Source organism: Mus pahari, chromosome 18 (genome assembly GCF_900095145.1).
Source record: "Mus pahari chromosome 18, PAHARI_EIJ_v1.1, whole genome shotgun sequence".
Classification (NCBI taxonomy): Eukaryota; Metazoa; Chordata; class Mammalia; order Rodentia; family Muridae; genus Mus; species Mus pahari.
This window is the reverse complement of record NC_034607.1, coordinates 23965823-23983636: the sequence shown is the minus strand read 5'-3', so window position 1 is coordinate 23983636 and position 17814 is coordinate 23965823. Positions and strand designations below refer to the sequence as shown.

At 48.6% G+C, this 17814-nt stretch overlaps 1 protein-coding gene across 1 annotated transcript in view; it reads left to right on the top strand.

Moving 5' to 3' along the window:
* Acsbg2 (acyl-CoA synthetase bubblegum family member 2) overlaps window positions 1-17814 on the top strand; it is a 28495-nt gene that overhangs the window by 6841 nt on the left and 3840 nt on the right. The window contains exons 3-9 of the mRNA XM_021218425.1: window positions 1396-1484; window positions 3267-3387; window positions 5033-5116; window positions 9773-9922; window positions 13034-13210; window positions 16634-16815; window positions 16903-17136. Of these exons, the coding sequence (XP_021074084.1) occupies window positions 1396-1484; window positions 3267-3387; window positions 5033-5116; window positions 9773-9922; window positions 13034-13210; window positions 16634-16815; window positions 16903-17136 (1037 nt within the window). The remainder of the gene's footprint in view (window positions 1-1395; window positions 1485-3266; window positions 3388-5032; window positions 5117-9772; window positions 9923-13033; window positions 13211-16633; window positions 16816-16902; window positions 17137-17814) is intronic.

Sequence of the window (17814 nt, the reverse complement as noted above, 5' to 3'; positions counted from 1 at the left end):
AGTCACTGTACTATTGCTGTGAAGAGACAACATGACAGAGCAAGCCTTCTAAAGGGAAGCATTTGGGCTGGAGAGATGGCTCAGTGGTTAAGAGCACCGACTGCTCTTCTGAAACTCCTGAGTTCAAATCCCAGCAACCACATGGTGGCTCACAACCATCTGTAATGAGATCTGACGCCCTCTTCTGGTGTATCTGAAGACAGCTACAGCGTACTTATTTATAATAATAAATAAATCTTGAAAAAATTAATAATCCCAGCACTTGGGAGTCAGAGGCAGGCAGATTTCTGAGTTTGAAAAACCAAACCAAAATTAAATAGATAGATAGATAGATAAAGGGAAGCATTTAATTGGGGCTTCCTTACAGTTTCAGAGGGTTAGTCCATTACCATCATGGCAGGAAGTAGGCAGGCATGGTGCTGAAGCAGTAGCTGAGAGCTTTACATTCTAATCCCTAGGCAGTAGGCAGAAAAAGGAAGGGGGAGGCTGGCTCTGCTTTTGACCTTTTGAACCCCCAAAGCCTACCCCAGTGACACACCTCCTCCAACAAGGCCACAGTTCTAATTGTTCCCAAACAGTTTCCCTTACTGGGAACCAATCATTCAGGCAAAAGGCCCATGTGAGCCGTTTTCATTCAAACCATCACAGTAAATAAATGTAATTTTTTTTTTTTCGAGACAGGGTTTCTCTGTATAGCCCTGGCTATCCTGGAACTCACTTTGTAGACCAGGCTGGCCTCGAACTCAGAAATCTGCCTGCCTCTGCCTCCCGAGTGCTGGGATTAAAGGCTGGCCCCACCACCACCTGGCTTGTAATTTTTAAAAGGTTTGGGGCTGGAGTGGCAGCTCAGCAGCTAAGAACTCTTCCTACTCTCCCAGCGTGTGTGAATTTACTTCCTAGCCTTGAAAACAGGGAACTCTGACACATGAAAGGACCTCGGGGACAGGATTCTCACTGCTGGGAAACTCACACAGAGGACGCACACTGCAGCATCTCATTGCCGAGGGGTTCCTAGAGCTATGGGGCCCACTGCGGGGATGGAGTTAATGTTGAATGGGCTCAGAGATTCATGTGCAGAGGATGGGAGGTTCTGGAGGTGGGGAGTGGGAATGGCTGTGCAGCCAAGTGGATGTGCCTCCTATCCACTGAAGAAATAATAATGGCTAAGCAGGGCATCCCACACCCCGTGGACTTCACAAGTGGAAGTAAAGTAGGTGGGAAATGAAGACCAGAAGGATGCAAGCAAAGCTCACTACACCCCAACCTCAGGCTGGACAGTGGCTCTTCACTTGCTGCAGCTGCTTCTCTGTTTTTCTCGACTCCTAATGGTCAGATCTTGAGTGGGCATGCCCGAGGAGAACTGATGCATCTTTCTTGTGGTTCTGTTCCTTCTAGCTCGGCCTGCAACGCTTCCACTGTGTCGGCATCCTGGGCTTTAACTCGGTCGAGTGGGTCATTGCTGCTCTGGGCACTATCTTGGCTGGGTATGTTCCACTCTTTGGTTCACTGTGTTGACAGACCACTGCCACCAGCTGCTCACTACAAAGCCGAATTCAGAAGCCAAGGCTGAGAGTTAATACCCTTTCCAACCTTGGCCTCATCTCTTAAAAAATAATGTCTTAAAATTTGTGGATTTGTGCATATGTGAGGGTGCACATATGTATGTAGATACATGATGTATATATGCATGTGAGTCTACAGAGGCCAGAAAGGGGTATGGGAATCAGATCCCCTGGGACTGGAGTTACAGGTCATTGTTAGGTATATGGGTGCTGGGAACTGAACTGGGGTTCCCTGAAAGAGTGTCCAGTGCTCTAACCACTGAGCATTCACCAGCCTGGGCCTAGCTCTCAGAGCTGGAGACCTCCAATGGAGGTGGTGTTGGGGAGCTGAGGGTTTGAGGCTCTGTGCAAGAGTGATTCTTGTTAAGCCTCACAGCCAGCAGGGTTGTTAACGGTCTTAGGGTGCCAGTGCAAAGACCTACATACAACGCTGACTATTGTGGCTTAAATCTGACATAAATCCAACGTTAACTCAAACACCAGGTCAATCCCGATGACAAGAACTTATTGTAATCAAGCCACGACTGATCGACCAGGCTGCAGAACTAGGACTCTGAAGGGATGTTGTACAGCATATTTAAAGATGAAACCATTAAGCACGGGGGAGCAGGGGGGGGGGCTGTAGCATTGTCCAATCATATTTTGACATAAAGGGTGGAGAATGGGAGTTTCCATCAATCAGAATAGGAGTAGGTTCCCTGGCCTTGGCACACAAGCTCGGTCTGACGCTGCCAGCAAGACGAGATGTTATGGAGACGCCTGGGCCCCCACAACTGAGTAAGCTGCTCAGTTACTGGGGAGTCTCCAACCTCCCTAGGGCTTGGGACCTTGAATTTAGTTTCTCTCTATGATTAACCGGAGTCTGAAAAGGCGGTAGTACGCAGAATAAGTTTCTTTTGCTTGTACTCAAGACTAGCACCGGCTGGGAAGACGGTGGCTCAGCAGACAAAGGCACTTAGGAAAAACCCAATGACCTCAGTTCCATGCCCTGGGTCCACCAGAGTGGCTGGAGGGACGACCCACCGGCTCCTCCTCTGATCTCCATGTGCTCACTGTGGCATGAGCCACCACATCCACACATGTAACTAAAGAATTCTGTGCCGGGCGGTGGTGGCGCACGCCTTTAATCCCAGCACTTGGAAGGCAGAGGCAGGCAAATTTCTGAGTTCAAAGCCAGCCTGGTCTACAGAGTGAGTTCCAGGACAGCCAGGGCTACACAGAGAAACCCTGTCTTGAAAAAACAAGGAAAGAAAGAGAGAGAGGGGAAGGATGGAAGGATGGAAGGATGGAAGGAAGAGAGAGAGGGAGAAAAAGAAAGAAAGAAAGAGAAAAGAAAGAAAGAAAAAGAAAAGAAAAAGGGAGAGAGAGAAAGAGAAAGAAAGAAAGAAAGAAAGAAAGAAAAAGGGAGAGAAAGAGAGAGAGAGAGAGANNNAGAGAGAGAGAGAGAGAGAGAGAGAGAGAGAGAGAGAGAGAGAGAGAGAGAAAGTATCCTGTTTAGAGTACTGGCTCCTCTTGCAGAGGACCCAGGTTCAATTACCAGTACCATCATGGCAGCTCACAACCACCTGTAACTCCAGTTCTAGGGATCCAGGCACTGTAAACATGCAGAGACACACATGCAGACAAAATACCCACATTTTGAAAGAATCATTTCTTTCAAAAGTCCATAGCCGATGTGCAAGTGAGCAAGTCTTGTGTCCCCAGGGGCCTCTGTGTTGGTATTTATGCCACCAACTCGGCTGAGGCCTGCCAGTACGTCATCCAGCAGGCCAACGTGAGTATCTTGATAGTGGAGAATGACCAACAGCTGCAGAAAATCCTGTCGGTGAGTGCCCGGCTGCTAGCTGAGGGGTTTCCACAAAAGCCCTCTAGAAAAACCTGCTTTTGAGGGGGAAGCAGGGTAAGGGGGGGGGGGGAGGTTGGACTCCCAGGCCTATCAGCTGGCCTCACTTCCCAGCCTTCCAAGACCTGCATTCACTGGAGGCCAAAGCATTGAGGCACCAGTAACTCCAGCACTGGGGAGGTGGGTGGGTGTCCAGGGCGCACTGGCCAGCCAGCCCTCCTGCCTCACTGCAACCAGCAGGTCAGTGGAGGCCCAGTGTTCTCACCCAGCATGGAGGGTGGCTGAGGAGGTACAGAGGAGGCTGACTCTGTAAGCCTTCACACAGATGTGCACATATACACATGTCTTTGGTCTCTGCACTTGGCAGACTGAACCAGGAGGATTCGCTGCAAGTTTGAGGCAAGCCTGGGCTACAGAGAAAGTTCCAGAGTAGCCTTAGCTACATCATGACATCTAAAAAAAAAAAAAAAAAAAAAAGAAACAACAAAAAAAAAAAAAAAAAAAAAGTAAAGAAGAGACTGCTTCTGCTATGAAGCTGATGTGCCCTGAGCACACGCCTCCTCTTGGCCCTCTTCAGCCATGTTGTCACACTGTTGTGTTCTGAACTTACACGACACACCCACTTGATTGACAGTGAAATTTTTCCCTTTTGTTTGTTTCTGTGTGTGCAGTGGAACCTGGCTCCTCTTCCCGTTCTTGTAGCGTTTATTTTTATTTTCCTGTTATATGGATGTTCCGGAGACATCCTCTGTTTCTCTCACATGCGCACAGACGCCCAGCAGTCGCCTAGGTTGGGCAGGGTGAAGGTCCTTGGGAGGAGAACCCAGCTGGCCAGACATTGTTCAGCTTACACTTGGTCATCGGGGGCCTGGGAGGGTGGCAGGGACAGGACCTATGGCCAGACAGACGTGCACAGGCAGATAAATAAATAAATAAGGGGTCCTTCTTGTCAGACTTGGATCAAACAGTACCTAGAGGCATCACTAGGGACACGTCTGTCCACCCATGGTCTAAGTGTGGATCATGTGTCCCCAGTGAATTTCTTCTGACGACTGAAGGCTATGGCCATGTGCGGCAGCTCCCTTTGACTCGTGGTTGCCAACCTGTAAGCTGCCTTGGTTTTGAAACTATGTCTTGTGGAGCCCAGGCTGGTCTCCAGCTCACCGTGGAACTGAGGATGACCTTTTCTGGGGGGTGGGGTTCGAAACAGGGTTTCTCTGTGTAGCCCTGGCTGTCCTGGAACTCACTTTGTAGACTAGGCTGGCCTCGAACTCAGAAATCCGCCTGCCTCTGCCTCCCGAGTGCTGGGATTAAAGGCGTGCGCCACCACGCCCGGCTAGCCCTAACCTTTATTTTTACAAATTACTTTCTTTGGTTAAAAATTGAATTTATGTACGTATGTACTGTGTGTATGTGCCCAGGGTAGGGGAAAGCTTGGTAGGTTCCGCACGTCTCGCCCACCGTGCGGCTCTCCCAGGGACTGAACTCCAGCCATCAGACTTACAGGCAAGGTGCCTTTATGAGAAGGCATGACTTGAGTGCTGGGATCTGAACTCGGTGCCCCCAGGCAGTGGTGTGCTGTGGACCCTGTGCCCTAGTACCCTGAGCCCACAGGGAACTCTTTCAGATTCCACCAGGCAAGATGGAGACCGTAAAAGCCATTGTGCAGTACAAGCTGCCCTTGATGGAAAACATCACAAACCTGTACTCGGTGAGTGTGGGAGGGTGTGCCTGTGGGAGGGGCGGGATCTGTGGGGCAGGGCATGTGGGCGGGAAGGGTTCTGTGGGAGTGGCAGGGCATGTGGGTAGGGTCTGCAGGGGAGAAGCTTGAGGGGGCTTGAGTCAGCCTGTGGTAGCAGGTGGGGCCCGCACAGGGAAATGTGTAGTGAGTGGGCGGGGACTCCAGGAATAGTTGTGCAAAGGGGCCACTCTAGGGAAGGAAATGGGCAGGGCCACAGGAACAGTGTTGCAGAGATGAGCGGCAGGTGCTTCCTGGTACTTGGTGTGATTCCTCAGCCCAAAACCGGTAGATGAAGGCAGAAAGTCATTACTGTGTGCGTGTCAGAGAATGAAAGTAGTTGAAAAGAAATCCCAAATTGAAGACTAAGTGGATTAATACATGTTATTTAAAACCTTATTTTTAACTGCCAAGGGGAAAACTGCATGTATGTATTTGCATGTTTTATCTTTTCGAGACAGGCCCATGTTCTTTATCATATTTATAACTTAGTATATAATTTTTCTCTCTATTTTTTACTAATCTTATTGCAGTGACTTTTGTTAGGAATATATATATATGTCAGAGCCTGTGGGAAGGTCAGACAGGCTGCCTCTCTTCCACCATGTAGGTCCTAGGGAGCAAACTCAGGTGACCCGTCCGGCTTGAGCTGTCTGCTCAGTGCTGCAACCTAATAGATGTTGTTATGGTTGTTTGGTTTGGTTTGGTTTGGTTTTTCAAGACAGGGCTTCTCTGTGTAGCCCTAGGCTAACCTGGAACTAAGTCTGTAGACCAGGCTGGTCTCGAACTCAGAAATCCGCCTGCCTCTGCCTCCCCAGTGCTGGGATTAAAGGCGTGCACCACCGCTGCCCAGATCAACCTAATAGTTTTAATCAAGACGACTAACAGGTATCTTTAAAAACAAAAAGCAAAACAAACAATCAACAACAACAACAACAACAAAACCCAAAACCAATTGCCATACCTCTAATCCCACCCAGCACTTGGCAGCTAGAGTCAGGAGGATTACTGTGAGGTCAAGACCAAGAATTCCAGGACAAGTCAGGCATGATGGCACACGCCTTTAGTTCCAGCACTCAGGAGACAGAGGCAACCTGGCAGATCTGGTCTACACAGTGAGTTCCAGGACAGCCAGCGATACATAGAGAGACTCTGTCTCAAACAAACAAACATAAAATGAAAATATTAAACTTTTTTTAAAAAGATTTTATTTATTTATTATATGTAAGTACACTGTAGCTGTCTTCAGACACTCCAGAAGAGGGAGTCAGATCTCCTTAAGGATGGTTTGAGCTACCATGTGGTTGCTGGGATTTGAACTCAGGACCTTCAGAAGAGCAGTCCATGCTCTTACCCGCTGAGCCATCTCACCAGCCCAAAAATAATAAACTTTTCAGAGATAACACTTAAGACCTAATTTCCCCAAAATTTCTGAATGTATAACTCATTATTTTAATATTATACTTATGTCTGAGTCGTTAGTAGGTTTGTCTGTCATAGTGACGCAGATTTAGGCCAGATCAGAGCAGATGAAAAGCAGATAAATGTAGGGTTTGTTTGTTTTTTTTAAAGATTTCTTTACTTATTATTATACATAAGTACACTGTAACTATCTTCAGACACACCAGAAGAGGGCATCAGATCTCATTACAGGTGGTTATGAGCCACCATGTGGCTGCTGGGAATTAAACTCAGGACCTTCGGTAAAGCAGTCAGTGCTCTTACCCGCTGAGCCATCTCACCAGCCCATAAATGTAGGTTTAATTGGCGCAAATCTTGGGTGGGTTCAGCAGCCCCATAGGCTAGCGGCTGAGGCAGTCATGCACATGGGCTAAGACAGGGAGGTTTTATAGTTCCCAGGTGAGGGCTGATGGGGTGTTAGCCAGGAGTTGGTGGAAGTGAAAATATCTTTAGTATAATGTAGCAGTGAATTAATCGGTAGCTGTATTTCTTTACCTTACGCTATTCTCCTGTAACCACACATAAAAACATTGATTTATTTAAAACGACACCTCAATAGCTGAGCAGTTAGGTGATCTGTCTTTACTTTCTGTGCTAATCTGGCCACCTCCATCCCCATCCCAGGATACTGGCATATTCTTGTTGATCTGACTCTTTGGGCTTCAGGTGTGTTTCGGTGATCTCTCTCCGTACCTCTTCCTCGTGGCTCCAAACCTCCATCCTCCTTGCTGATCTGAATCTCCCTCCCTCTTTCCTCTGGCTGGCAGATCTCCCGCCTTAGTCTCCTATTCTGCCCAGCCATTGGTTGATCAGCATTTATTGACAAGGCTGAGAATAAATGGTGAGAATTGTTCACACAAAGTTGAGAAGGGAGATTCTTAACATAAGTATCACAAAGCCTTGCGGCGTCCAGATTGAGGGCAGAGAAATCAGCTTTTGAATAACACAAGGGTAAACTTTACACGGTGTACAGAAACGTTTCGCTTACAAGCTGGGACTGTGCCTGAGTACGGTCAGAAGCTGGGCTCCTGGGCGGGCTCTTGAGTGGCCTGCCGTTTTAGAACAGCTAGTTACATCGGCTGCCGGAAATGCGGAACTGAGCTTCTGGCTCAGAGCTTTTCAGTGAAGATGGGTTGGGCGAAAGAGCGCAGATAGGGTTTCCCAGCTTGTGCAGGGGCAAGCCGCAGACTCCAACCAAACAGCCATAATGTATTATAATTTTATTTTTGGCTATTTTTAGCTACATGTATTAAGATTTGCAAATGTTTCCTCTAGCTGCTGGGTCTTTCAGGCACCAGCACAGGTCATTTGAGGTCTCGTGTCACTACAGCAACAGTATCCTAAGTCTTGGATCACTTTAAAATTCATCTTTGAAGCAAGGCTGGGGGCACAAGCCTGCCGTCCTAACTACGAGGAAGGTTGAGACAGGGAGACTGTGAGTTTAAGGCCAGCATGAGCAACCACTAAAACCCTCTATTAAAATAAATAGGCCTGGGGCTGTGGCTCAGAAGAGCACTGCTGCCTAGAAACCTCCAGTGAGGGGCTGGTGTCTTCTTGCCTCGTGTGTGATTCTTGGTTCAACCTTAAGGATGTGTTTCAGGGGGAAAGAAAAAACAAACCTCCTTAGAGGTATCCTGATCACATTCTTCAGTCTTGAGACTGTTGAGTTTGGGGCAGAGGACCCTTGGAAGCGATAGTCTTAGAGCAGTGGTTCTGGCCTCCAGCCACTAGGTGGCAGCAGCATCCTCCCCGTAGTAAACGGCAAGTCCAATGACTAGGTTATGCCGAGATCCCTGCGGATGAGAGTGCCTCTCAGTGGGGACACTGACAGGGGATGATTCTGTTACATGCATGGCATCTACCTACTCTGCAGTGGATTGGAGACCCTATAAAATATCAGTGGAGATAGATACCCCAGGCTAGTCTTGAATTCGTAGCCCAGGCTAGCCTAAAACTTGACAGCATCCTGCCTCAGCCTCCTATGTGCTGGGACTTAGTCTTGCCAGTCTTAGGATTTAGTGTAGGGATGGAACCCCCTTGTTAGGCTCTGTACCCCAGTCCTCTGAGCTGCCCACTTTGAACCTAAATGGTGCCATTGCTTTCACACAACAAAAGCCCAACCCGAATGTCTTGAGCCAGGAAGGTCATTTGTCAGTCTCTTTAATTACAGCTCAGAATGTGGGCTTCACGCAGGGCTGCAACCAGGACTTCACACCCTCTGGGTTTTTTTTTTTGTTGTTGTTGTTGGTTTTTTGTTGTTGTTGTTTTGTTTTTCTTTTTTGTCACTAATCTCCTGGCTCTTCAGGCCTCTCCCACCCGCACCAATGATCCTGTGGCCACATCTGTGGTGACAAGTCTAGGCAATAGGAAATCTTCATTTGCTGCTAACTTCTTCATCTTCACTGTGACTGAAGTCATATGCCCCAAATCCTGCCTAATCACTGGCACCTAGACTGATGAAAACTACTCGGCTTCCTCCAATCAGGGATGACTTCTGGGGTGGAGTCAGAGCCATCTAGTTGGTAGCAATGTCAGATGTTGGGGAAGCCGTGAGACTTGAACTCAGGAAAGGGATGGGAGCTCTTTTCAAGGGTCAGTGCCTCCTGGAGGGGCCAGCCTTCAAGAGGACTGGGAAAGTGGCTTGCTGCCACACCTGGTGACCTGGAGCTTGGTCCGGGGAACTCACACAATCAGTGGAAGGAGAGAACTGACTTCTATACATGCATCCCCAAATAAGTCATTAAATTTAAGTCTAAAAATCTTCTGTTTAAGCTATTTGAGGGACAGGCTTTTGTTATTTACAGCTGGTGTTGTCCTTAAGGATTGCAGATACACCAGAGGGCTGGGTCAGGAGAGAGCAGCTGCTTGCCCAAGACCACAGCACAGTCAGTCAGTCACTGTTTGGGACTACCTAAAGAAAGGGCTAGCTTTCTGTATTATAGAAGAGGCCCGTCCGAGCTCACAGGCCCATCAGCGCACGGGCAGTGGTCAGAAGCTAGTCAGGGTGGAATGGGGCGTTTCTGAGAGCTCTCCCAGCCCTTGGTCCTTCTGCCAATCTCTGCTGGCAACCTGCCTTGGGGTGAGCCCACTGGAGTCGGGGTGAGTCAGGCTGGAGTCTCAGCACGCGCCAGCCGGGTCCTCACCCTCCACCCACCTTCCCATCCACAGTGGCATGACTTCATGGAGCTAGGTAATGCCATCCCAAATATCCAGCTGGATCGGGTCATCCTGAGCCAGAAGGCCAACCAGTGTGCTGTCATCCTCTACACCTCTGGGACCACAGGGACCCCCAAAGGCGTGCTGCTGAGTCATGACAATGTAAGCTGGGGCCCTCTGGAGCAGCTCTTACGTGGGCTCCTTCTGAGCCCCAAAACAGGCAACTAGAGGCATGTGTAAAGTCTATGTGGGTCTTTCCCCATGGAGAACTGGGCAGTTGGTGGAACTGGAAGCTTGGGTGTAGACCTGGGTCCAGACCAAAACTGGGCAAGGACAAGGAAACTGGCAGCACCATGCCTCAGTTTTCCTGTCTGTGAAATGGGAATTGGTTTCATGGTTTCTATCTGGTGTGTTTGTGTGAATGTGCCTCTCTCTCTCTTTTTCTCTGTGTGTGTGTGTGTGTGTGAGAATATGTGTGTGTGTGCGTGCATATGTGTGTGTGTGTGTATAAGCCAGAGACAACCTTGGCTATGGTCCCTCAGGGGTGTCTATCTAGGATTCTTTGAGATAGGGTCTCTCAATGGCCTGGCCCCCAGTAGTCCGGGCAGGCAGGTTGGCTGGCTGTCCGCCTGGACCACCTCTCCAATGCTGGGACTACTGAGGCATGCCGCCGCATGGACTCTGAGAACTGGCTCTCAGGTACTGGGTAGAGCAAGCATTTCACCCAAGACATTTCACCTTCACTGGCCTGGTTGGTTCATTTTGTTTTGATTCAGTTGTTTGTTTGGAAACAGGTTGTCACATGGCCCACACTGGCCTCAAACTTGTGGTGTAGCTGAGGCTGACCTTGAACTCCTGATCCCTCTGCCTCAGCCTCCTGAGTGCTGGGATGATAGCTTGCTTGTGAGAACACTTGTGTGCAGACCTCTGGAGGCCAACACCTGCCACTGCTGTCTTTCTTGTCTGATCCCCTGTCTTATTTATGGAGTCAGGCCTCCCACTTGGACTCAGGATCACAGGTTCAGACTGTTCTGGGGGTAGCCCTTTGTCTCCCCCCACCAAGTGTCTGGGACGGCCAGTGACTGCGCATGCACTGTGCTGAAGAGTTCTATGTTAACTTGACATAAGCTAGCGTCATCTGAGATGAGAGCGCCTCCATTCCCAAAATGCCTTCATAAAATCAGCTGCAGGCAAGCCTGTGGGGGCATTTTCTTAATTAGTGATGGATGTGGGAGGGCCCAGCCCACTGTGGCTGGTGCCACCCCTGGGCTGGTGGTCCCCTGCTGCCATCCCTGGGCTGCTGGTCCCCGGTTCTATAAGAAGCAGGCTGAGCAAGTCATGGGGAGCAAGCCAGTAAGCGGCACCCTCCATGGCCTCTGCATTGGCTCCTGCCTCCAGGTTCCTGCCCTGTGTGAGTTCCTGTCCTGACTTCCTTTGGTCATGAACAGTAATGTGGAAGTGTAAACCAAACAAATGCTTTCTACCCAGCTTGCTTTGGTCATATGTCATCACAACAGAAGAAACCCTAAGATGCCCACACAGCAGACGAGGCTCTGGAGCCCTGAGCTCCATCCAGTCTTCACACTTGTGTGGGAAGAGCTTCAGCAGCTCAGCCATCTCTCAGACGCTGCAGGTTGACATTCTAGATTAACCATCACAAAGAGGAACCCCTAGCCTTGTGGGCTGGGCCTGTACCTTTGGAACCGTGTTGCTATTCACGTGAAGGGCGTCTCCCTCCAATCACTCTCTATCTACCTCCTGTCTGGGGACAGGGTCACTCACTGAACCTGATGCTCACCTGTATGGTCAGGCTGGTCAGCCACCAAGCCCCAGGGAGCCTCCTATATCCACCAGTGTGATTACAGTAGTGTGTCACAGATGCCAAAAGGTTGAGCAAGTGCTGGGAGATGACCTTATTGCAAACACGCAGACCTGAGTTCAATCCCAACACCCACATAAAAACTCAGGCCTGGTGATGTATGGTTTCTGATCCCAGCTCTGGGGTAGCAGACCTGAAGACCCTGGGGCTCACTGGCCAGCAGCCTTGTCAAATCGGTGAGCCCCAGTTCCAGTGAGAGCCCCTGTATCAAAGACAAAGTCAGAGGGGGCTGGAGAGACAGTGCATTGGTTAGGTGTGCTTGCTTCTCAGTCACGAGGCCTGAAGTTTAGATCCCATCACACTTATATAACCAACTAAGCACTACACGTATACCTGCGACACGCTAGCTTCAAGTGGAACAGAGACAAAAGGTTCCTGAGGCTTGCTGAGTTAGGCTTTGTAGCCTGACTGCAACATGAGCTGGGTTCGAGAAAAGACCCTGCCCCCCAAAAGGGCGAGCTAGCCTCCAGGTGTGTACACACTCTGAGGAAAATGTGTGTGTGTGTGTGTGTGTGTGTGTGTGTGTGTGTGTGNGTGTGTGTGTGTGTGTGTGTGTGTGTGTGTGAGAGAGAGAGAGAGAGAGAGACAGACAGACAGACAGACAGACAGACAGACAGACAGACAGACAGCAGGCATCTGTGGGTGCCCTCAGAGGCTAGAAGAAGTAATCACCTTGAGTTGGAGTTCATGGTGTCTCTGAGCTGTGCTGTAGGTGCCGGGAACTGGATGGGGCTTCTACAGTAGCAGCAGCAAGTGTTTTTAGCCTCAGTAAGTAAAATTTCAAAACAATAAGATAACAGTTGGGTGGGTGGGGGTACAACTTCATAGAAGCAGGAGGGAGGGGGGATGGGGTGTGGGTTTCTGGGGGGAAAATCTGGAAAGGGGCTAACACTTGAAATGTAAATAAAATATCCAATACAAAAAAAAGATAACAGTTGAAGAAGACAACTAACTGTTCTCTATCTCAGGCCTCCTCATATGCACACATGTGTGCACACATATGTACACACATGTGCATGCATACACACAAGTGCACACATTCTTTTTTTTTTTTTTTTTGGTTTTTTCGAGACAGGGTTTCTCTGTATAGTCCTGGCTGTCCTGGAACTCACTCTGTAGATCAGGCTGGCCTCAAACTCAGAAATCCGCCTGCCTCTGCCTCCCAAGTGCTAGGATTAAAGGCATGCACCACCACCGCCTGGCAAGTGCACACATTCTTACATGCACACATAAGTATGCACATGTGCACTGTGTAAACATAAATATACACATGCACACATAAGTATACACATGTATGTGCACATATAAGTACACACATGTGCATGCATATATACACATGTGCACAGTGGTCCTCAGGCAAGGCACAGAAGCTCTAAATTATCCTTGTTTTCTAGATCACGTGGACAGCAGGGGCGATGGCTCAAGAGATGGAGATAAGCCACATCTCAGGGAAGCAGAATACAATAGTCAGCTACCTGCCCCTCAGTCACATCGCAGCCCAGCTCACAGACATCTGGATCCCCATCAAGATCGGGGGACTCACTTTCTTTGCTCAACCAGATGCACTCAGAGTAAGGCTGGGTGAGGTCCTCACCAGGCATCCAGTGGCCTTTGGTAGGGGGAGGGGGGCGGTGGACATCGCCTGTCCACTGGACAGGCCCAAACTCTAAGAAGTTTTCTTTTCCATCTTCATTTTCTGTTCCACTCCACAGCATGGAGAACAACTGAGTTCACTCTCTTAGTCCTATCTTTCTTTGCAGTGCAGTTGTGTAGACTATTCTGAACAAGCCCAGCAAGAGGCCCAAGTGGCACTGATAGTGTGTGTGTTTTCAGCATTTCTTTCATTCATTTATTTATTCATTAGGTGGTATGTGCCATGGCATGCACGTGATAGTCAGAGGACACATTAGGGTTCATGCTCTCTTCCACCCTAAGGTCCTGGGGACAAACTCAGGTCATCAGGCTTAGTGACAAGTGCCTTTACCTAGTAAGCCACCTTGTGAATTTCTCCCTTTAAAATACTTGTGTGTGCTTGTTCACGTGCATGCGTGCGTGATCTCATGGCTTGCTCAGCCTGCTCTCTTATAGAACTCAGGACCACCAGCCTAAGATGTCACCATCTACAACGTGATGGGTGCTCCTGTATCAACCATCAATCAAGAGAGTGCACCCCAGACATGCCACAGCCCACTCTAGTGGAGGCATTTTCTAAATTGGGAGTCCTCTTCCCACGTGATTCTAGCTTGTGTCAAATTGACAAAAACACTAACCATAAATACACACAAACATAAGCATAGAAATACACACATACCAATAAACACAGAAATGTACACACAATATGTCTTAGGGTTTTCTACTGTGAACAAACACCCTGATCAATGAAACTCTTTGTTTTAAAGATTTATTTATTCTATGTATGTGAGTACATTGTAGACACACAATCTCAGAAACAGAGAGACAAACAATAGACACAAGATACAGACCAGACACAGAATGTCACACATAGACACAGAATGCCACATGCAGACACACAGTGTCACACAGACACAGAACACCACACACAACCACTGTAGACACAGACAGACTCAGACACAGACAATCAGAATCCGTCACATAGCCACACAAAGACACACACAGACACACGCAGACACAGACACAGAGCCACACATAGACACACACAGACACTCGCAGACACAGACATAGAACCACACTCTCCTGACAGCACTATTCACAAGATGAAATGCATTTGGAAGTAAATTGGACAGCAGTCCCTAACAACTAACATGACTCAGGGTAAAGGCACCAGCCATTGATCTTGATAACAAGAGTATGACCCAGACCCCACAGGGTGAAGAGAGAACTGATTCCTGCCATTGTCCTCTGACCTCCACACAAGTGCCATAAAGAAAAGAAAGGAAAAAGAAAAGTCACAGGAGCTAATCCAGACACCCATGGCTCTGGGGTTAAAAAGTCACAGCTGCTACAGTGTTGTCACTGGGACCCATGCTGGTGGGAGACAGTCCCTTCCAGGACATGTAACTTCCAATCCATATAATTATTATAGCCGATGCTGCAGAGCAAGTTCAGCTGCCAAGACTGCTTGCTGCGCAAACCTTAGGACCTGAGTTCTAACCCTGAACACTCATGTACTAAGCTGCATGTGGTCTGTCAGACAGAGCAGGAGATCTCTAGGGGATTGCTTGGTAGTCAAGCCCAAGGTTCAGTGAGAGGTTTCCTCTCAAGGGAATAAGGCAGAGTGGCCTCAGGACTCCGGTCCTCCTCCTCTGCCACATGTGTGGGTTATTGTTCCCTTGGTGTTTTGTTTGTAAAATGAGACAGGATGCAGGGTAAGCATTCAGTGTGGAGTTGTGCACCTATGAATGTATCGCATGTTTTCACTGGCCCAAGGGTCTCCAGAGGTTCCCATTTGGGGACATCTTTATCAGTCTGAGATAGTCTCACTAGATTCTCTGCTTTGCCAGTGCTTCCTAATGCAAGTTATAAATCCATTTTAAAAAGTGCCTACCTCACTCGCGTCTCCCAGGTGTGAAGTGGCACATATGTCACCATCCTCATTCATGTCTCCTGGGTATGAAATGGCACATATGTCACCATCTTCACTTGTGTCTCCCGGGTGTGAAATGGCAAATATGTCACATCCTCACTCATGTCTCCTGAGTGTGAAGTGGCAGCACATATGTCACCATCCTAACTGTGTCTCCCAGGTGTGAAGTAGCACATATATCACCAACCTCCCTCATGTCTCCTGGGTGTGAAGTGGCAGCACATATGTCACCATCCTCACTCATGTCTCCTAGGTGTGAAGTGGCAGCACATATGTCACCATCCTCACTCATGTCTCCTAGGTGTGAAGTGGCAGCACATATGTCACCATCCTAACTGTGTCTCCCGGGTGTGAAGTAGCACATATGTCACCAACCTCCCTCGTGTCTCCTGGGTGTGAAGCGGCATGTCACCATCCTCACTGACATTTTCTTCGTTATTAATGATAATACTGGACTTCTCATGGATTCATTGACCCCTTAGATTTAATTTCTTTTCATTCTTTTCTTCAGTGTTTTTCTTTTTCTTTAGTCTTTTCTCATACAATACATCCTGACTGCAGCCTCCCCCTGTATCTTGTTAGGCCGAGTTTAGTTGATATCATTGAGAGGACTGCTCTTTTCCAGAGAGAATTGGAGGAGCACTTAGATTTCATTTCTGTTCAAATCTTCTGCATTTACATTTTTCTTTGTATATCTAATCATGTTGATTTTTAAGGGTTCTTTACATATTGAGGCAATGGATTGTTAGCAGATCCCATGATTTGCAAATGTCCTCTTCCAGGTCTTTGGCTGTCTTTTTGGGTTTTGTGGTTTTGGTTTTCCCTTTGTGGTCTTTTGAAGCATGGGGGAAACCTTTGGCTTTGATGAGGTTCAGGTTATTGATTTCCCACTATGCTCCACTATGTCAAAGCTTTTCTCCTGTTTTCTTTTAGCTGCTCTTTCCTTGCAGTTTTTCACTTATAGTGGATTTTCATGTTGAGTGAGAAGTAGGATTGTAGGCCAAGCATGGCTTTGCTTTTGTACATTAACATCCTTCCCCAGATGCAGTGAACTACTTAGAAGGCATGTGCTAAAAGTTGGATGATCATAAATGCAAAATGTGTGTGGATCCCCTGTTATGTGTATCAGTTTTTTTATGTTTCTTGCACATACACACACATGCACACAGGCAGACACGCATGCACACACATACATACACATGTGCACACAAGCACACTTGCACACAGGTGCACATGTGCGAACATGCATATATGGGGGTGGGGTGGATGAATCTGAGTCTGACTGGCTGCTTTGAAACCAGAGAGTCATTCCCCAGGCCTCCTGCAGAGGCTGCTCTAGAGGGAAGGGAGGGGGACACGTGAGGGACATGTGAGGGACGCACATGGCTCGTGAAAGCGCTGCAGTGTACACCTGCTCCATCCCACACAGGGCACCTTGGTGTACACGCTTCAGGAAGTGAAGCCTACGGTTTTCATGGGGGTGCCACGCATCTGGGAAAAGATGCAGGACACCATCAAGGAAAATGTGGCCAGGTCCTCCAGCCTGAGAAAGAAGGCGTTTGCATGGGCGAAGATGCTTGGCTTGAAGGTCAACACCAAGCGGATGCTGGGGTAGGCAGTGTCCTATAGTGGGTGTGGGGGAGCATGGAGGAGGCTCTGCTGTCTGAAGCTGGATCTCCTTGTTGATGCCGTTCCCAGGAAGCGAGACGTCCCCATGAATTACCGCATGGCAAAGGCCCTTGTGTTCACAAAGGTCAGGACCTCTCTGGGCTTGGACAACTGCCACGCCTTCTTCAGCGGGGCTTTGCCCCTCTCTCAGGATGTCTCAGAGTTCTTTCTCAGCCTGGACATCCCCATTGGTGAGATCTACGGGATGAGTGAGTGCTCCGGACCCCACACAGTCTCCAACAAGAATGTCTACAGAGTTTTGAGGTAACAGGCTCTTGCAGCCCTCGGCGGGTGACCAATGGCTGGGATACATCCTGAGCCTGGGTCTCCGTTCTACAGCCTCCTAACTCAGGCCTTCTGGCTTATTACACGACCTTCAGGGGAAGGGCACTTGTGTGACTTTTCCTGGGGACACTTGAACAAATGTCTGTTTACCCCAAATAAGGCACCAAAAGTACCAAGGAAATGCTCCCTCCCAAGGGAGGCTTAACATGCTTATTGGGGTGATTGTGGGTCAGGGGTCACAGGCCAGGGGTCACTGACAGGAATAGGCATGACTCAAAGGCAGAATATCACCTACAAATCAACTACAGCCTGGACTACCCCTCACAAAAGTCGTGCAACGTTCCTGCACATTAAGAAGAAGCTCCTAGAGTCTTCCCCAGAACTCTAACTGCTCATGGAACCCAGAGCTTGGCTCTGGGGCCTTGTACATTTCAGGAATTTTCCAAGACTTGTGAGTTTCCATTACTTCCTGAGTTTTAAGAAACCCACCTTCCGGGCTGGTGAGATGGCTCAGTGGGTAAGAGCACCCAACTGCTCTTCCAAAGGTGCAGAGTTCAAATCCCAGCAACCATATGGTGGCTCACAACCATCCTTAACAAGATCTGACTCCCTCTTCTGGAGTGTCTGAAGACAGCTACAGTGTACTTACATATAATA